Here is a 21444-nt window from a genome sequence, read left to right as displayed (position 1 = left end):
CTTGTTGCCGCGCTGCCTTATCAGGCAATGACTTGTGTGGTAGATTTTCCCCTACGCACCTGACTTAAGTTTACCTGATCACCTGGGGCGTCTCCTAATCGACACCCGTCTTGACCCTTTTGAACACTATCACTTGGGAATAAGGTCTTTAGTGTTCCCTAAATTGCTGCGTAGCAATAACCAGATAGACTCCAGACTATGCCTTAGAATTTGCTTTATTCACGGCCAGAGGACCTCGTATCACTCAAAGAGAATCCCCCCAGCAAGAAGAATACAACAGTTTATATAGGATAGGAGCATGGCAAAGCATTCTACAATATGATTGGTTCTTCATAGGTCAAACCCTCATGTTACTATGTAAAGCAAGATCTGCCCGTATCATGTGTTTTTTAGTTCATTGGTTACTCAATATCATGGGGCTATTATATTTAGATGGTTGTCTAGCTGTCCCTAAGTTCATTTTCCCTTTTCTTATATTTGGATGTGATTTAGACACACACTGACTTAGGCCTAAAGTTTGAGGACATTTAGGTTTCAAAGGCATATAAATGTTATTCCTGCAAGGAAAAAGAAATGTTAGTTATGATTAATTAAAAAATTCCATCAAACTTGTAAGGCAGACTCCTGAGGCAGCGTAACAGTTTAATGATCTACAGCAAAATACCGCAAGCTTTGTTGTGAACTAAATAAATATTGAATTACTACACTAGTAATTTCTCACTAGAAATGACATCAAAAGTGGAAAATATTGGTCAAAAACATACATTTACACACAAACTGACCAACAAAAGCAACTTTCGGACGGCATCTTTATTTTTCTAGCTCAACTGTTACAGAATGGAAAGCACAGGATTGTGGGATATCAAAGGCAGCAAAGGATACATCTATGCTGCCTTCAAAAATCGATCAGATGAAGGTATCTCAGGAAACAGGAAGTGAAGCTAACATTGGATTCGGACGTGCCTTGATTCCTTCCTACCTTGAAATGTGTCCTCTTAAGGCAGCATTTTCCAGTTTTCAGACGCAGCCCTGATATAGATCATCAGCTCATTAGTAGAGGCTGTGAATGAATGAATGACGAGAGAGACATAATAGTTTTGAGAACCACTGTAGTAGATCATCCAGGTATTCTATGCATAACAAAAATCAGCATACTGCAGAAATACAAAGTGAAGTATGTTTTCATGCTGTTTGACTAGTAACATAACCAAATTAATTTAAGCTCAAGAAGAGAAACATGATACAATAAAATAGGCCAGCAAGATCAATCAAAATAAAACTAGAATCGCAATATAGCTTAGTGCGATTATCAAATTGCAAAGGCTGCGATTTAATTAAATAAATGTATTTGCTCCATGTTTCAGAGTGAAGCATGGCACTGTGTTCTTATATGCGAGCACCTCATGATCCTTCAGAGTTTTCAGCATCTGAGAGCGGCTCGGTTCACAGTAAATGCAAGTTTGGGTCGCTGTAACGTGCATTTGGGGGCACAGCATGCGCCAACCATCTTCCCCTAATTTCAAAGGGAAGCGCTTATCAACAAAAAGAGAAGCTTTAATGGCTCTCTGCAGTATTCCGTCAAAAAAGTTATATAAAAATTATATATATTATATAAAAAATATCATCTGGACTTAAAGGAACACTCCACTTTTTTTGAAAATAGGCTCATTTTCCAACTCCCCTAGAGTTAAACAGTTGAGTTTTACCGTTTTCGAATCTATTCAGCCGATCTCCGGGTCTGGCGGTACCACTTTTAGCATAGCTTAGCATAGTTCATTGAATCTGATTAGACCGTTAGCATCTCGTTAAAAAATGACCAAAGAGTTTCAATATTTTTCCTATTTAAAACTTGACTCTTCTGTAGGAACTATACTCTCATTCCAGCGTAATAATCAAGGAACTTTGCTGCCAAACCATGGCTGCAGCAGGCGCAATGATATTACGCAGCGTCTTTCACAAATGTCTCCATGGTTGCAAGGCACGCTCCCTGTGCAAGCAGGGGGTCACAGGCGCTGCGTAATATCATTGCGCCTGCTGCAGCCATGGTACGGCAGCAAAGTTCCTTGATTATTACGCCGGAATGAGAGTATAGTTCCTAGCCATATCGGCCTAGAAAACCACAACTTTTCATTTTCTGTTGGTCTTCGTACACGATGTAACTACAGAAGAGTCAAGTTTTAAATAGGAAAAATATTGAAACTCTTTGGTCATTTTTTAAGGAAATGCTAACGGTCTAATTAGATTCAATGAACTATGCTAACCTATGCTAAAAGTGGTACCGCCAGACCCGGAGATCGGCTGAATGGATTCGAAAACGGTAAAACTCAACTGTTTAACTCTAGGGGAGTTGGAAAATGAGCCTATTTTCAAAACATAAAGGAATTTTTGATATATTTGATATATTGGATTTTATGAGTTGTCTCTCCCAGAATACGTTGCCCTATTAAGGTATAAAAAAAGACAAAGTCATCATTATTTCTATAATATGCAAAATATGCTGCATGTATGACTTGTCTAAGTATCCTAAAATTGACACAACCAGATTTCTTGTATTTTTACACTGCTAAACAGTCTCATCTCATAACCTCAGGGGTGAGCAACTCTAGCCATAGAGCTCCACTGTCATGCAGAGTTTAGCTCCATCCCTAATCAAGCATATAATTAATGTGTAATTTATGACACAACAGTAATTTATGACACAACAAGACTTTGGTTAGATTTGTCAGGAGTGTATGTCAGGGGATACAGACTATTCAAAATGTCGTAAATAACTGCATGAACAACATATGAGTTAATTTTCTTTTGCAGCATATTAAGACAATGTTCACAATTAATATTAGCAGTTGTATTGCTTTTTTTTACTGAAGAAAAGTATGATTAATATGTAACTACTTTCTGCACAGAGATTCTAAGATTTTGTGAGACCTGAAAATCACACACCCAGTTGCATGCTGGGAACTAGGATTTACAGGAAGTGGAAAGGCTGACGGAACTCAGGGAGGTCAGGAAAATGTCACAACAGGAAAATGGGAAGATGTGATATTCCAGTATCAAACAACACACACTCTTTCCTTGTCATCCTCTGTTATTATAGTTTCATTATTTCAAGGGCAGTCCAGACCAGATAAACATATTGCCAGAAAGCCAGAGCAGATAAACATACTGTATAGAGATTTAGCTACCATATGGTACTAAACTAGATTACATAAATGATCTAGCTAATCTAGATGAGATAAGGCAGTATTGTCTGCTCACAGAGGGTTTGACAAAACCAAAACAACTGTACGGTACCACAAATCTTGTCACTAAAGTTTCAGATCTTTTCCTTTTTTTACAATGTTTCCACCATTTGTACTGTACATTATGTTAAAGTTATATTTTAAGGGATAATGTACAGTCGGCTCCATTAATAAAAGAACAGAGTGCAACATTTGATTTGCCATGCCATGCAAAAACCTAGCTTTGCTGGTCACCAGCATATATACCTTATATTTTGTTTGCTGGGGCCAGCATTGGATACTGGTTGCTCGTTTGCTGATCCCAAGCATGGGATGCTGGTTTGCTGGGAAGCAGTTGTGCTGGTTGACCAGCATATGTTGTCATTTGAGTGCTGGTATCATCCCAGCAAGACCACAACAAAAAACTGTATGTGTTACATATATTTCTTAATGTGTGCTCATAGTTAAATAAAGGCCAGGACAAATTTCCAATTAATTTAGTGAATTATTTATTAAAGAAAAACACATGTTGCAGGTTACATGTAACACTAAAGCAGTGTTGCAGTTAGTGAAATAAAGTAGGTTCACTCTACAATTAATGATTGACCATTAGTGACAAACACCTGCAGTTAACAAGCAGAATCACTAAAGATAAGAGGAACAACAAGAACAGAAAAAAGAGAAGAGGCGAGCAGAAACATAACAACTACAGTTGACTTAGAGCCACACAGCCTTAGATGAAATCAACTGCAAATAAAATCAATTATATCTCACCAGAGGATGCTTAACTTCAAAAACAGCATTACCATGTTAACTAATTACAAACCAGTTTGTCTTTATTTCTTTCAAATGGTACATGTACAAAAGTTGTTGAAGTCTGTTTGATGTCGCCATTATGGTGATTAGTGTTCCCTTTAGTTGGGCACTTGGCCCTTGACATTGGTTAAATTAATTCTTTCAGCAATTGTTGAAAGTGCATGCTATCACATTTGTGATGTCAGGCAGTGATGTTGGCGAGAAGGCCTGGCTCGCAGTCTCTGCTCTAATTCATCCCAAAGGTGTTCTATCGGGTTGAGGTTTAGGACCCTGTGCAGGCCAGTCAAGGTCCTCCACACTAAACTCGCTCATCCATGTCTTTATGGACCTTGCTTTGTGCACTGGTGCGCAGTCATGTTGGAACAGGAAGGGGCCATCCCCAAACTGTTCCCACAAAGTTGGGAGCATGAAATTGAAATTGTCCAAAATGTCTTGGTATGCTGAAGCATTAAGAGTTCCTTTCACTGGAACTAAGGGGCCAAGCCCAACCCCTGAAAAACAACCCCACACCATAATCCCCCCTCCACCAAACATTACACTTGGCACAATGCAGTCAGGCAAGTACTGTTCTCCTGGCAACCACCAAACCCAGACTTGTCCATCGGATTGCCAGACAGAGAAGCGTGATTCGTCACTCCAGAGAACACGTCTCCACTGCTCTAGAGTCCAGTGGTGGCGTGCTTTACACCACTGCATCCGACGCTTTGCATTGTACTTGGTGATGTAAGGCTTGGATGCAGCTGCTCATAGAATGGAAACCCATTCTATGAAGCTCTCTACGCACTGTTCTTGAGCTAATCTGAAGGCCACACGAAGTTTGGAGGTCTGTAGCTATTGACTCTGCAGAAAGTTGGCGACTTCTGCGCACTGTGTGCCTCAGCATGCGCTGACCCCGCTCTGTGATTTTACGTGGCCTACCACTTCGTGGCTGAGTTGCTGTTGTTCCCAATTGCTTCCACTTTGTTATGATACCACTAACAGTTGACCGTGGAATATTTAGTAGTGAGGAAATTTCGTGAATGGACTTATTGCACAGGTGGCAACCTATCACGGTACCACGCTTGAGTTCACTGAACTCCTGAGACCCATTCTTTGCCTAGGTGCTTGATTTTATACACCTGTGGCCATGGAAGTGAATGGAACACCGGAATTCAATGATTTGGAGGGGTGTCCCAATACTTTTGGCAATATAGTGTGTGTGAGTTCCTAAATAAGCAACAACTTTTAACAACAATTTTGAACTTTCATTATTAAGTTGTTTCATTAGTTATTTCATTATTAACTGTACCATTCAAAGAGCTCTTCTCATAACCCCTGTCATTGAACAAACTGCTTATATATTGTTTTATTTGGCATCCTTCTTTGTTTTCATATCTCTAAATTTTTTTGTTTATTTTGGAATGTACACAAACTCTTTTTAACTGGTTTTAGCTGATTTGTGTACAGAACTTTTGAAACAGGAGACAAATCCTTTGATCCTTTGAAAAGTTTTACCAGTTTGATTTTTTTCTTTGTTATTCAAAACTGCAGATGACAGTGATTAATAATATAATCATAGTTAAAACAATTCAAGTATTCAATTCTGCTTTCAAAAAAGGGAGCAAAAGAAATTACAAAGTTATTATTATATATTACAATAAATCATGTATACTTTTTTTTGTTTTTCTTTAGACAATTAATGTGTTAAATAAAGAAATGTGCAAGCAAAAACAATGCTTGTCCCCAAAACACTGCTTGCATACAGACAATTACTGATGAATGACAACTCGTTTCAGGCAGTTCAGAATCAGTTCTTACCAATTAACAATAACTCCATTTATTGTGGACTTTGATCTTTGAAATTTGCAGACCTTTTACATTCACAAACTGCTATAACACACTACATGAAAGATAATATCCAAAAAAGCACAATAGGGGCACTTTAACAATATGGTCATATGAGCTAGCTTTAAATTCCATAGTTCCCTCATACTGATCCAATAACTTTCAGATAACTACATTAACACATACAATATGAGTCAAACTGCTTATTAGAAAATGAAAAGAAATGGAGATATAACTCATTTTTCCTTCAGAATTCTATAATCACAACTGTGAGGTTTTCAGGTTCTGGCCTACTTTTCACTGCTAAGAAAAGGTGAAAACCAGCTTTTGATCATTTCTGGGATCCTTGCGGTCTTTGTCAATGTGTATGTGTGCAGTATTCTGGGATGTCTCTGCAATGTCTTTGAAGTATCTCATTGCTGTTGCTCTGAGGGAGAAATCCATCTACATGAAACCTTTGCTTTCAATCTCTGAACTGAGTTGAAGCTGTTTTTTTAAGCTACTGAGACGCCGTTCCATGATACATATTTCATGATGTCTGTCTCTGTATGAAAGTGCAGTTTCTGAACATTGGAACTCACTGCTCTATAGAGTCTCTTGGATTGTCCACTGCATGATTAAAGATATTATAGTATAACAAATAGTGCTGTATGATAAAGAATGGTAATATAAAGATATCGTCACATTAACATAGTACTGCAACAGTATTTTTTTGTAATGCTCTCTCTCTCTTTCTCTGTTTAGGTGGGTGCGGGAGTTTCTGAATGAGGAGAATAAGGGTTTGGATGTGTTGGTGGAGTATCTTTCGTTTGCACAGTATGCTGTCACGTAAGTCACCCGTGATTGTACCGAACATGAACACAATGAGCACAATGGCTCCTTTCACTCAGACCGCTGCTGTGTCTGTGTGTGGCTCTGACTGCATGCCTTACTGCTGCTCTGAGTGGACCTGCGTGAGTGTGTGTGTGTGTTAGAGAGTGTATGCAGCCTGTTCACTGAGATCAGATCAAGTCACAAGATCCCATTTACAACAAATAGCACTTTACAACCTGATAAGAAATTATGTTTTAGTATGTTTTGGTAAAAAAAAAAAAAATGATCCTGACACCCCAATACAAAATATATTTTTATTAGTAATTATTAATTATTAATTAGTAAATATAATTAGCATATATATTTTATTAGTATTAAATACTTTCATGTTAAAAAATGTATGCACATATGTACTCACAACACAGTATGTTCACTGATATTAAATACATTTTTCTCACATTAAATATTAGTCATTAACATCTTTAAAATTGTTTTTATTATATAAATTTGATGTTTATAGTATATTTTTTTCTGAAACTATGCAGCATATACTCTTGTTTATTTTATTTAAAAAAAATAAACAGGATTCAAACTTTTGCAATGCGCATATAAGCAAAAGCCTCAAGGCCACAAATAAATGGAGTATATAAATCTAGTATATATGGTGACTCTGTAATATTCTCTTTTTGTGTGTTTTACAGGTATGATGGTGACAGTTTTGAGAACAGCACAGATAACTCGGTGGATAAATCTAAAGCCTGGAGTCGATCGATTGAAGATCTCCATGGAGGAAACAGCCTCTCATCAGCTGTCACAGGCAACAATTTCTCCAGAACCAGCAGACATTCAACGTTAAGGTGTGAACATGCATGAACACAAACATCCTTGGTTGTTATTACAGCATAATCATAGCAAATGAATCATACAAGACCCTGATAGTACTGCATCTAATATTTCTAAACTGATATGGTGTGTCCAACTGCAGAGTGTGTACAGACTTCATGTGATTTCTGAAAGGCTCTTTTGTATAGTCATGAGGACTGTAAGACTTTAAATGGCTTAGGAAACTGTGCACCATGACAGAACCAAGAGTAGAACACAATCGACATGTGTCTGTCTGTCTGGCCGCTGACTCACACTGGTTTAGATATTTTTATTCTGATGAGGAATGGGATAACTGACACATCAGCATCATATGAGAATTAATATAGGAACTTCCCTGTCTGTTATTTACCAGCCTGATGACGGGACCGAAGTATTTACACTGAGCCTGAGGGGATCTGTTTGAATGGGTTCAATATGCTAAGCTCCCTGTCATTTGAATTGGATTAAGGTCTAACCCTTATACAGTAGCTAGAGAATTCCCGATTCTAATTCTGGAATTCTGCTCAGTTGTTGTTGTTGTTGTTGTTTTTTTCCTTGGGTCACATGTCAAAAGCTTGCAACTTTTCTGCTTGTATATGTAGATGCATGTGTTAGGGCTGCTCGATTATGGCAAAAATCATAATCACGATTATTTTGGTCAATATTGAAATCACGATTATTTAACACGATTATTGGTGGGTGATATGATCCAAGGCTTATTTCACGATGTGAGTAATTTTCAATGTCAGTGAAATTTCACAATTATCAATACTTCAGCAAAAACTAATACTATGTTAATTAATGTAAGTAAAAAGTCCTCAAAACAGCTGCCGAAGACGATAAACAGTCGACAATTAAATAAGAACAAAGAAACTAATTACAAGCAAAGCATACAAAAAATACAACAGAACAAAAATACAAATGAAATAAACAGTGCTTTAGGTTTTTCAGATAGATGTACAACCAGTGGTTGAATAAAGAAATTGAATAAAGTAATCACATGTAAAATAACTGCTGTATACATTAAATATAGACTAATTCTTATTTAAAACTAAAAAAGTTATTCATTCAAGAGCAGTGACTGATTTTATCTTTGTCTTTTCTTGTTAGATTAACAAGAAATAGTTTAGCAATCATTAATGTTGGCTGCTGTCCCTTTAAGAGCTGCACAGACCCAATATAAGACTACTGTTATGCTGCCTTCACAAGGTCTCGGAATTATGATAAATACGAGTTTCCTAGGTAAAAATTGCACATGAACACCCTTTCAATTCGAAACATGAATGCAATGAGCTCGTAATCACGACTTCAGAAGTGGTAATTATCAAATTTCCGATAGCACGTGAAGGCAGCAATACACACGCGCACTTTCTCAGTGTTCACTTAAGACATAACCGACTGCGTTTACGAGGATACTTACCAAAACGGAATTTCAATATATTTGTGTTGGCTATTTGAATGTTTAGGCACGTATCTGAAGCCCTTTGCTTATGCGCGTTCCGCACTGTCTCGGAGCGCACGCACAGGTGGCTGCCTAGAGAACAGCGTCTGTTTCGTGGCTTAATGTGCTTTTAATAGCACTGTTTATGTTTAATATCAAGCACGTCCGAAGTTTAGCAACAGTAGACTGCATTTTACATCCCTCTCTTATTCGGTTGATTTGGATGTTAAGTTTGGGTTAGGGAGGAATAAAAGAGCACCACTGTGAAGGAAAGGAAGGTGTGCTGAACGGAATGCGGCAGCGGTAACGTTACAGTAATCGTTTTACCTCGATTATCTTGTTTTCATAATCGTTGCAAGCCAAAATAAGAATTGAAATCGAAAATACAATTAATTGCACAGCCCTAGCATGTGTCTTCAACAATGAATAAGACCAAGCAAAGATTGACCCTAACACCAAAGTCTCCCCCTGGATAAGCAAGTTTTACAAAGAAATAAGGGTACAATTTTTTTGGTTTACAAACCCGATTCCAAAAAAGTTGGGACACTGTACAAATTGTGAATAAAAAAGGAATGCAATGATGTGGAAGTTTCAAATTTCAATATTTTATTCAGAATACAACATAGATGACATATCAAATGTTTAAACTGAGGAAATGTATCATTTTAAGGGAAAAATAAGTTGATTTTAAATTTCATGGCATCAACACATCTCAAAAAAGTTGGGACAAGGCCATGTTTACCACTGTGTGGCATCCCCTCTTCTTTTTATAACAGTCTGCAAACGTCTGGGGACTGAGGAGACAAGTTGCTCAAGTTTAGGAATAGGAATGTTGTCCCATTCTTGTCTAATACAGGCTTCTAGTTGCTCGACAGTGTTTTCTGGAAGTATCCCTGAGCCCATGTTGTGATTTCCATTACAGTAGCATTCCTGTATGTGATGCAGTGCCGTCTAAGGGCCCGAAGATCACGGGCATCCAGTATGGTTTTCCGGCCTTGACCCTTAAGCACAGAGATTGTTCCAGATTCTCTGAATCTTTGGATGATATTATGCACTGTAGATGATGATAACTTCAAACTCTTTGCAATTTTTCTCTGAGAAACTCCTTTCTGATATTGCTCCACTATTTTTTGCCGCAGCATTGGGGGAATTGGTGATCCTCTGCCCATCTTGACTTCTGAGAGACACTGCCACTCTGAGAGGCTCTTTTTATACCCAGTCATGTTGCCAATTGACCTAATAAGTTGCAAATTGGTCCTCCAGCTGTTCCTTATATGTACATTTAACTTTTCCGGCCTCTTATTGCTACCTGTCCCAACTTTTTTGGAATGTGTAGCTCTCATGAAATCCAAAATGAGCCAATATTTAGCATGACATTTCAAAATGTCTCACTTTCAACATTTGATATGTTATCTATATTCTATTGTGAATAAAATATAAGTTTATGAGATTTGTAAATTATTGCATTCCTTTTTTATTCAGTTTGTACAGTGTCCCAACTTTTTTGGAATCGGGTTTGTATGTTTTACTGGCCAAATATGACAATGGTCTTGTACTGTATTTAATACAGACACTACAGCAGCTTGGATTCAGCATTACTGGTTACTAATGTCATTATGAATACTAGAAATACTATCCATGCTACATTTGGGCTGCACACTTAAGGCCCATTCACAAGGATGATAACTATAACTAGGGTTTTTATTATTATATATTTTTTTAGTTGAAGTTATTTTATTACATCAAGTTAAACTAAATTAAAAAAAGAGAAATGTTTCCTTGGCAACTAACTAAATAAAATAAAATAATTTTATTAAGTAGCAAAAAAGTTTTTTTTTTTTATGGTTTTAGTTTTAAAGAGGTCATGAATTGAGAAATCTAATTTTTCTTGATCTTTTGGCATATAAGAGGTCTTTTCAGAACTCCAAACTTCCTCATTAGTCCAAAAAAGCTCCCAAAATGACTCGTTTTGGATTTTGTCTCAGTATGACATCATAGTGCAACGAAAGACCACATCTATAGAAGAAGATTAACACCTACGTCTACAACATTGCCTCTTTAGTCCCGCCCACCAATTCCAGCAACAAAATGACAGAGACTCTTTTGAGGATTACAAGATGTTATGCACTGCCAAGTTATGGAAAAACAGTCTTGGAATTGCCTTCCTTATGATCCTAACATTAAGAAAGCGTGGACGAACTTTATTTTTAGCAAAGTTCCAGGTCGTGTCAGTAAGACACGGTTCGTGTTCACTTTATTTTACTGCGGATTCATTTTTAATCAAGACACAGTTTGACACAGGCTTTTCAGAGAGACTGAAAATAAAAGATGTTGCAGATCTGACAGCAATGATGCAACACACAAGTGTGAATAACAATGTTTGGTAACACTTTAGTATAGGGAACACATATAAAGTATTAAATTTACTGCTTATTGATAGTTAATAACATATTTGTTAAGTTTAGGTATTGGGTAGGATTAAGAATGTAGAACATGGTCATGCATAATAAGGCATTAATATGTGCTTAATAAGTACTAATAAATAGCCAATTTTCTAGTAATATGCATGCTAATAAGCAACTAGTTAAACGACCCTAAAATAAAGTATTACCCAATATTTTTAACATGTGTCACTAGGGATGTAACGATGCATCCGGAATCAGTTGAAAATCGAATCAAATGTGATGATTCAAGTCGGTTGAGATGCTAAATGAATCGCGATACCTTTGGTGGCGAGGGTTTATATGAATGTATATCTGAGGAGAGCTGACTGGGTTCAGAAAAGTTTAGATGGTATTTTCTTTTCATCTTACTTCCGTACAATGCATTTTAAAGTAGTTTTTATAAGCGCGCAGCACTGCTTTGTTTACAGTGGTATCCAAGGAAGTGCTGTATTGCCGCTGTTCCATAAGCGCCACCTGCCGTCAAGATGGTGAATTTGCATTCTCATGCAGCAAGACTGCTGTTATGAAGTTTAAGGGGCCGTTCACATGTCGTGTCTAAAAATGCGTGGAAAGCACGGCTGCATCGCTTTCTCCTTCTTTCCAAAGTGCTTGCGCTCCTGTGGCGTTTGTTGTTGCTATGCAACCATGAACTGCACTCTCCACGACGATGAGGAAGTTTCAGCAAAGGATAAATTGATTTCTAGTCCTTGCATTAGCTTTACTACTAGATATATTTATGGAGATGAGATATAAAAAAAACACCCTGTACAGCTATGATCAGCTGTTCGGCTGAGCTTTCGATGTTTTGTTACGGAAAGGCCGAAGCTAATCAGTTGGTTCTTGTCACATGACCTGCGGTGCGCTTGTGGCATTCTGAAAAGTTGAGAATTTTTCATCTCGATGAGCCTGGAAAATGCCCGCATGAACGTCGCGAATGCGTCGCTGCCATTATGAGCGCGTCTGCCGCACGCCTACATTTGAAATAACGAATTTGAGTGCGCAAAAGACGCGATATGTGAATGGCCCCTTATGTAGCATAATTTCACAAAGCTAAAGTCTGAATTTTTTTTTTTTCTTAAGATGTTAAAAAGTATACAATCTAATTTAAATTAAAAACTGCTTATGCTGCATGTATGTAGCTTCTTTGTTGGGATCATGATTAAAATGCAGTGGTTGCCTCTAATTTTAAATGGCTACAGATAGTTCAGCCTGTAATAGAGCAAATAAACATCTTGTTCATGTACTAATATGAAGAGATTTCTTTTATTTGTATTATTCATTTATTTATTTATTTGATTTAGAATTTGTTTTAAAATTTCTATTCAGTTTTGTTATAAAGACATTTCAGTTTCACAAAGAAATATTTTCTTTGATTTTGAATAGATTTTGTCTGAGAAATAATAAATAGACATTTTTAACATTTTGTTAAAAAAAACGTGAGAAAATCGTATCGTGAAACCAATATCGTGAATCGTATCGAATCGTGAGTTGAGCGAATCATTACATCCCTATGTGTCACTATTGCTTTGTCTGTTACAGATCGTTTGATATGTACTTACTTTACTGAAAATGAACAGTGAATATAAGAATAATAGTGCGTCAAATGATGGTCATTCATTTATAATTCGTTTACACAAAACACCTTATCTTGTCAACTATAAAGGCTTTTGCACACTGAGTCCAAAATTTTCGCATGCATTTTTTCGTATTCGTGATCCTAAAAATTCGTCACACACAGAGACCTTGCACACTGAGTCCGATGCGTATTAATGAATCCGTTGCAGTCGGTTATGAAGTCTTCAAGCAGTGAGCACAATTTAGTTGTCTTCTCTCTTCTAAAAAAGAGAAAAAGAAAGAGGAAATATTGGGTCCATCCAATCCCGAGATTGCATAGAGAGAAAAGAGAGTTCACCTCATCAAGGAGCTGCGTGATTATCCGTTTCAGAGTTTACTTCAGGATGTCAGTGGCTCAGTTTGATGCTTTGCTACTGGCACAATCTGACTTTATATTCTGTCTCTTTGTATTCCGCACGTTGTTTGTCATACAGTGCTACTGCTTTGTGTTGTAGACGACGTGGATCAACTTGTCAGATGGCATTCTGGATTTTGGCGTTCGTGTACGGTGGCTCTGAATTGTCAAAACGTCTCTCAAAATGCGTGCCACGTTGTTTGTCATACAGTGCTACTGCTTTGTGTTATATTATATTAAAAATGCAGTTTATGACCCCTTTAAATCTAACTATAATAACTCTGATAGCAATAACGATATAGAGGAACGTTATTGTTGAAATCACTTTCAGAATGATTTTTTTTTTCAGCTGATGAATGATAAAAACATAGAAAGTCAATCAGAATCCACCTGACTTTAAAGAGTAGCAGACAATATAGCTGTATATAGCTTATAATAAACAGAACATTATTGCCCTTGGTATAGACACCAATATAGTTATTGTTGTAGTTATCTTTCTTTGTGTGAACGGGCCTTTATGAAGAATAAAATATTCTGTTCATACGGTATATGTTATTTATTTCTTTAAATGTATATACATTCTGTGTTCTTCTTGCTGGAATGATGAACTGTGTCACAGGTTTTGTGAAATGAATCTGTGTAATTAATGCAGTTGTCACTCTGTCTGCAGTTTGCTGTTGTGCGCTCCCATCTGCAACACAAGGCACGTTCTTTTTGTCCTTCAGACAGAGTCTCCTTTCCTCTCCCCTTCACTTTTTTCTCATGTGCTGTATTATGGAAGTTAGATTAGCAGAATGAGTTCAGTTGCTAAGTAACTAGCGGTATACCTGTGGCCTCAGATGTAACTTGCCCTCATGTCTTCTGTAAGGCATAATCTCTGATTTCACCTGTTATTTTAAAATGTTTATTCAGATCAGACATCATTTCTCACCACTGTAAACTCAGAGCCAGTGGTGTGAATTTGTGTTCCATAGTTCAGAGGTTCTGCCCACATGTAGTAGTTTTGTTCCCGTGCTTTCCTTCTGCTTCTAGTATTTTGTAGGGTTAAATCGTGTTCTGTATTTAATTTATAAAAAGAATAATTCTCAAATTTCCATGCACTCCTGAAGAACACAGACTCATCTACAATGTCCAAAGTGCTCACAGAAACAAGGGTACGTCTGCTGCATTTACTGTTTAGGTTTAGCTTAAAGTTCTAGATTTTTATAGAATTCTGTAGACATGAAAAAATAGTATAGCACTAGATTATTGAGTGTGATACCTACTGTTTATAATATAACTTAAGCGTAAAACTTTCTATGAAGCCTGTATTTTAATCCATTGCCAGGGTATTCTTAAGGCATTATAATTTATGCATAATGCCATAAAAAATGTTGTATCCTATCATGAATAATTGTAACAACAGTTATAATACATAACACTATTAGTGGTTCTACATTTTAAGATCAATAGCACGATGAACACCATGTAACAAAACATATACTTAAGTTATAACGGATTATATTCCAATAGTTATAATGTATTATAAGTCTCATATCTCAATAAAGTATATTTAAAATCTGCACATCTTTTTACATCATATGAGTGTTTGGGAGTGGTTGTTCTTATTTGAGTGTTTCCAGTGTGGCTAATGTTAATTTCCAGTGTGAGCAATATTGATTTTGTACATTGCAACATTGCAATATGATTTTGTTGATATTACATATACAGCATGTGTGTCATATCCTCCTGACTACCAGCTATGGAGTTTTGTCCTCTGTAGAGGACATTATATTTTAGTGAATTTCTCTGAGACCTTACATGTCACAGCGTGGTTTCACCATGACCACTCCTTCTCCTTGGTCTTTAAAAATGGCTGACATTAATTTAGTGATCAAATTTAACACCCTTTTGGAAATATGATAATATTTTGTTATTATCATTGACATCAGACTAATTTTCAAATTGTTTGTAATAAATCAACATCTCAGGAAGATGTTATGGGGTTTCAAATCAAAATATGACTTTCTGTTACAAAACAGGACATCAATTTCATACATGTCCACTGTAGAGGACACCAGGACTTAAAGCATGTTTATCAGGCATTTTGGGAGACACAACAAGTGAATAGGGAAAGAAAATATATATCAATATTTCTATGAAATATTAGATGATACAGCGTATGGATATATGTATATAATGGGGAAAACAAACAAACAAACAAAAAAACACTTATGGCCATTTTACACACATATTGCATAAAGCAAAATGGTATATCAAATAATTCTGTTATATCTTTCATAACATAGTTGAGAATCATCTTTATAAAATATAAAAAATCCTGAAAACTTAAAATTGATTTGTGATTTAAAAAAAATAAATTCCATTGTTTTTGCCTTTTCATGTCTATTCACTACAGAGGACATAGCATAAAAAATGAATAAAATATAATTTTTCAAAAATTTAATTTTTCCTTTTTTTTTCTTTTTTTTTTTTTTCTTACGCTCATGGTAATGACAAAAAATACTAAATTCACGAAACTTTTTTTTCCTTGTAGTCAGGAGGATTTAACCCATTCATGATATCTTATGTGCTGTTTAAAAGTAGACTTTATGTAGAGCAAACAAAGACTACTTATAAATACAGTATAACACTTATAAAGCCTTTTGGATGTTTAAAGAAGACTGTCTTCAAGTCCACTCTTAAGATGTAGTTGGATATTATGTAGATCTTAATGTCAAGATATGAGACATATAATACAACTATGGGAACCTTAATCCATTGTAACTTAAGTGGATATAACATGGTGTTCATTGTCATTATACTCTTAAACATTATAACCACAAATAGGTAATTATTATAATGTATTATAATGGTTGTTATAATGATTCATGAGATGATAAGGATATATTTTATAAGGCATTATGCATTCATTATAATGCTTTATGAATGCCCTTATAATGCATTATAAGTACAGTATTGATAGAAAATGTTACCCAAGTGAATGTTTTATCAATGATATCTGTGGCATGATGTCAAGTACCACATTTTAAAGCTTTTGTATGTTTACAAGAAGAAGTCCACTCTTAAGGTGTTGTAGGATATTATGTACAGTAGATGTTAATGTCAAGATATAAGACATATAACTAAAAAATATTCAGTCCTTAAATGATCAGTCCTTTAATACAAGCATTTTTCTAGCTTGAAGCATCAAATTTTGCAACTTTACAAAGAGCGTGTTTAAGCATGTGTGCTTGTGAAATCAACTGACAGAGTCTCAACCCTCAATTTATAATAATAAAGGAAAACTCATTTGTAGTGATGCACTTTCAGTGAAAGTCTTTGTGGCAAGATACTCCACCAGGATATGTATTAAAGGATTAGTTCACCTTAAAATGAAAATTACCCCAAGCTTTACTCACCCTCAAGCCATCCTAGGCGTATATGACTTTATTCTTTCTGATGAACACAATCGGAGTAAGATATCCTAACGCATCCAAGCTTTATAATGGCAGTGATGGGGACCAGTGAGTATGAAGCTGAAGAAAGCGCACCCATCCATCATAAATGTACTCCACACGGCTCCAGGGGGTTAATAAAGGCCTTCTGAAGTGAAACGATGTGTTTGTGTAAGAAAAATGTCCATATTTAACATGTTATAAAGTAAAATAACTAGCTTTCTGCCAGACCGCCTTCTGTATACAACTTACGAAATTCAACTTTTCCGTAAGTTGAATACGGAAGGCGTAGGAGGTAGCGTATGCGTTTTGAATTGCGAAAGGCATTACACTTTCTTCGTAAATTGAGTACGGAAGGCGGTCTGGTGGAGGCTAGATATTTTACTTTGTAACTTGGAAAATATGGATATTTTTCTTACACAAATGCATCGCTTCGCTTCAGAAGGCCTTTATTAACCCCCCAGGACCGTGTGAAGTACGTTTATGATGGATGGATGCACTTTCTTGAGCTTCATAGTCATTGGTCCCGTTCACTGCCATATATATGTGTCAGGATATTTATTAATATAACTCTGATTGTGTTCAGCAGATCAGTCCTTTAATAGAAGTGCTGTTCTTTTATAATAAAACACATAGCTTGAAGCATCAACTTTTGCAACTTTACAAAGAACGTGTTTAAGCGTGTGTGCTTGTGAAATCACCTGACAGATACGAGTCAGGAATATAGTGTTCCAGATCAGTATAGTCATACATCCGGATATATGACAAAGACATTACACACATGTGCTTTTCAGTACTCTCTGCAAGAGCTTCTAGGCCCTTGTGATGTTCTGGAGGAAAGAGCTCAGAAGAAAGTAGTCTCACACTTTCACTCAAGTCACAGTTGAAGACAGACCACATCACAGTGACTCACAATGAATTGCAGTGTTCTCCTGTGATTCAGCGCAGACTAGGGGTGTGTAATATCGATAAAAAATTATTCTCTGGGATTATGTTGATGATAATAACTACACAATTTTTTTATTCTAAGTGTGTTCTTATGTTGGTACCTTGACTGGTTTAGGCCTGTTGTGGACAGCTGACTCCCAAAGCTTTTCATATTCTTTATATGCTATGCAGTGGTTAGTTCACCGCAGTGACCGAAATTAACCTTTTCCTTAAGGGGTGATATTTTCAACCTTAAAATTATTTCCTGGGGCTTTTTTATCTTTATAAGGGCAATTTTAACTAACCTTATTTAATAACTAACCTTATTTAATTTATCTCTTTATGTCAAATACTTACATTTAATCAGTAAATTTAATTAGAATAATAACACATTATAAGCTTCTACCATCATTTAATCAGTAAATTTAATTAGAATAATAACACATTATAAGCTTCTACCAATCAACAAAATCCTTTTTTTTTTTTTTTTTTGCACTGCAGAAGTGACACAGAAGCTGCATCTAAACATTTTTGTTTTTTAATTAAATTATACTTTAAATATGAAACTTAGGAGGTGGTGGGAAGTCACTCGCTGTGTCAAAAAAATCGAATACTTCCCTACTATATAGTACGTGAAAAACAGTATGCCAAAAGATTAGTATGTCCCAATACATAGTATTCAAAAAACAGTAGGAGAAAAGTCCCCGGATAACCTATTACTTCCTCCGAGATTCTGAAGTGCGCATTCGATGGACACTTTACTATCCAATGAGGCCAGAGGATTTATGAATACCCAACCCTAACCCTAACTGAAACAAAACACCACTGAAGCACACCAGTTCTGTTACTATTTTCATTGGCGAAATAGAGCAAAACAGACAATATTGATAATATTGTTTCTAATATCTAACTCACAATAATAACTTGTTTAATAAACTGCTGTATAAAATCAATATCACATTTGCAATCATGCTGATATTCATGTGATATGCTTGCTCATGTGATATTCATTAACTATATCATATAGAAATTAATCTTGCGTAGCCAGACCTTCAGACTGACGGCAGAAGGTCTGGACTCTATCGCAGCTTTCATTGGCCAAGGACTGACATGTAACGCAACCAATCACAGTTCGCTTTGTTCCGCGTCATGTTTAGCGGCGTGAAAATGTAAAGTCGATGTCCCTGCAATAACAGTCCGGCGTGCATCTATAAATTATTAATTTAAGAACATTGTGCAAGTTTACTGCAACAATAGAGCCATGAACTTCATATACTTTTAAAAATCCAGCGTTTAGTTGATCCTGGTAAGCGCTTGTAAACACGACCGCGTTCATCTTCCACGAGGGGGTTTAGTGTCACAGCATTTGTTTCAAGGGCGGACCATTAAAGAACGTGACACGTGTCTCCCGGACATCCTGTGTAATTCAACCAACCAGATAACAAATTCGAAAATCCTGAAGTGTTTCCAGATAAGTGTGCCATATGCATCAGACATTCAGCCAACGGACCGGTCCGTGGGCATGACGTCTGAGGCTGAGACTAGGTAGAAATATAACAGAAAAAAGAATTTAATTTTGGGATAATTGTAACTGCTTTCTAATAGGCTACATCACGCTGTAAAAGCGTGCACTATCAAGGCGTGTTTTTGTTTGTTTGGTTTTTTTGCAAATTAAATGACATATTCAATAAGTTTTTCATTATTAAACAGTTATGATATTATCGTAGACAATACATATCGCACACCGCTAGGGCAGGCATGAGTGTGTTCATGTTCCAGTGTGTGTTACTGAATGAGTTCTCAGCATTGAACACAAACCATTGCCCCAGGCACTGCTGCTGACATATTGCATTATGCGTTTGCTGTGTGTGTGTGTGTGTGTGTGTGTTTTCAGAAAATCACGCCCAGCTCGTCTTGTGACAGTCCTGAAAAAGAACTGTGTGCCCATTGTGTTAGTTTGTGTGTATAAACCTCCTCTAGTCTGTTTGTGTGTGTATTTGTGTGCCTATTTAGATTTCTCTGTTTGCATGATTTTGTCTGAGTATATTTGAATGTCCTTATCTATCAGTAATTATTAGTAAAATGTGTATATATATATATATATATATATATATATATATATATGTAAATATTTTATACCTGTTTGTGTGTGTGTTCTTTGTGTGCATCTGTTGCTTTGCGTCTCTGTTCTCACACATAAAAGCCTTTGGCTTGGGCCTGATGGCTGGCATGCATGTCAATGACACTGCCGTTGTGTTGTGGAGGTGATATGTGTGCACAGAGCGCTTTAACTGCTCTAAAACAATGCAACTCCTCACACATCACACACAGTAGTCCTCAATCACACAGATGCTGCTGACAGACCTAAACACAGCACTATTATCATTTAAAGATGCTCTCACAAACTGCAAGTGTTTTCTTGATTGTTTCAGTATGAGAATACTTGCTCTGGTCCTGCTGTTTAGTATTGATTTGATCCAGTCATGTGACTCTAGATCAGGATATGATGCTTAGATTATCTGATTAAAAAGTAGTTATTCCTCTTAATGAATAGTTATAAAATAGCTACACTACCCTTTTTTTTTTTTTTTTTTTTTTGTTTAATGAATACTTTTATTTAGAAAGGTTGCAATAAATTGATCAAAAGTGACAGTAAAGACAATGAAAGGTTTAGTTCACCCAAAAATGTAAAATCTGTCATTAAGTACTCACCCTCATGTTGTTCCATACCCATAAGACCTTTGTTCATCTTCAGATCACAAATTAAGATATTTTTTTATAAAATCCAATGGCTCAGTGAGGCCTGCATTGTCAGCAAGATCATTTCATTTTTCAATGCCCAGAAAGGTACTAAAGAAAAACAGTTCATGTGACTACAGCGGTTCAACCTTAATATTATAAAGCGACGAGAATACTTTTTGTGCACCAAAAAAAAAAAAAGACTTTATTCAACAATATCTAGTGATGGGCAATATCAGAACACTGCTTCATGAAGCTTCGAAGCTTTACAAATCTTTTGTTTCGAATCAGTGGTTCGGAGCGCGTATCGAACTGCCAAAGTCATGTGAACTGTTGAAATTTCAAAACACTTATGACGTAATGAAGCCTCGTTTACTGAAATCATGGGATTTTAGCGCTCCGAACCACTGATTCGAAACAAAGATTCGTAAAGCTTAGAAGCTTCATGAAGCAGTGTTTTAAAATTGCCCACCACTAGATATTGTTGAATAAAGTCATTATTTTGTTTCTTTGGTGCACAAAAAGTATTTTCGTCACTTCATAACATTAAGGTTGAACCACTGTAGTCACATGAACTGTTTTAAATATGTCTTTAGTAGCTTTCTGGGCATTGAAAAAGGAAATGATCTTTCTGGCAATGCAGGCCTCACTGAGCCATCGGATTTTATCAAAAATATCCTAATTTGTGTTTTGAAGATGAACAAAGGTTTTACGAGTGTGGAACGACATGAGGGTGAGTAATTAATAACTGAATTTTCATTTTTGGGTGAACTAACCCTTTAAAATGTTACAATTTCTATTTCAAATAAATGCTTGAAATAGAAATTGTTTTCAACACTGATAAAAATGACACTGAAGACTGATGTAATGGCTACTTAATATTCATTTTTGACATGATAGTGTATGTTTTAATTATAACATCATCTTCATGTTGTTCCAAACCTGTACCTGA

General features: G+C 36.2%; 1 protein-coding gene across 7 annotated transcripts in view; it reads left to right on the top strand.

The window, feature by feature from the left end:
- Positions 1-21444, top strand: part of fmnl2a (formin-like 2a) — a 107048-nt gene that overhangs the window by 47240 nt on the left and 38364 nt on the right. For all 7 annotated transcript variants that reach the window (XM_051905899.1, XM_051905900.1, XM_051905902.1 and 4 more), the window contains exons 5-6: positions 6603-6686; positions 7373-7528. In XM_051905899.1, coding sequence (XP_051761859.1) covers positions 6603-6686; positions 7373-7528 — 240 coding nt within the window. The remainder of the gene's footprint in view (positions 1-6602; positions 6687-7372; positions 7529-21444) is intronic.

Source organism: Ctenopharyngodon idella, chromosome 9 (genome assembly GCF_019924925.1).
Source record: "Ctenopharyngodon idella isolate HZGC_01 chromosome 9, HZGC01, whole genome shotgun sequence".
Lineage (NCBI taxonomy): Eukaryota > Metazoa > Chordata > Actinopteri > Cypriniformes > Xenocyprididae > Ctenopharyngodon > Ctenopharyngodon idella.
This window is presented reverse-complemented; position numbering and strand designations above follow the sequence as displayed.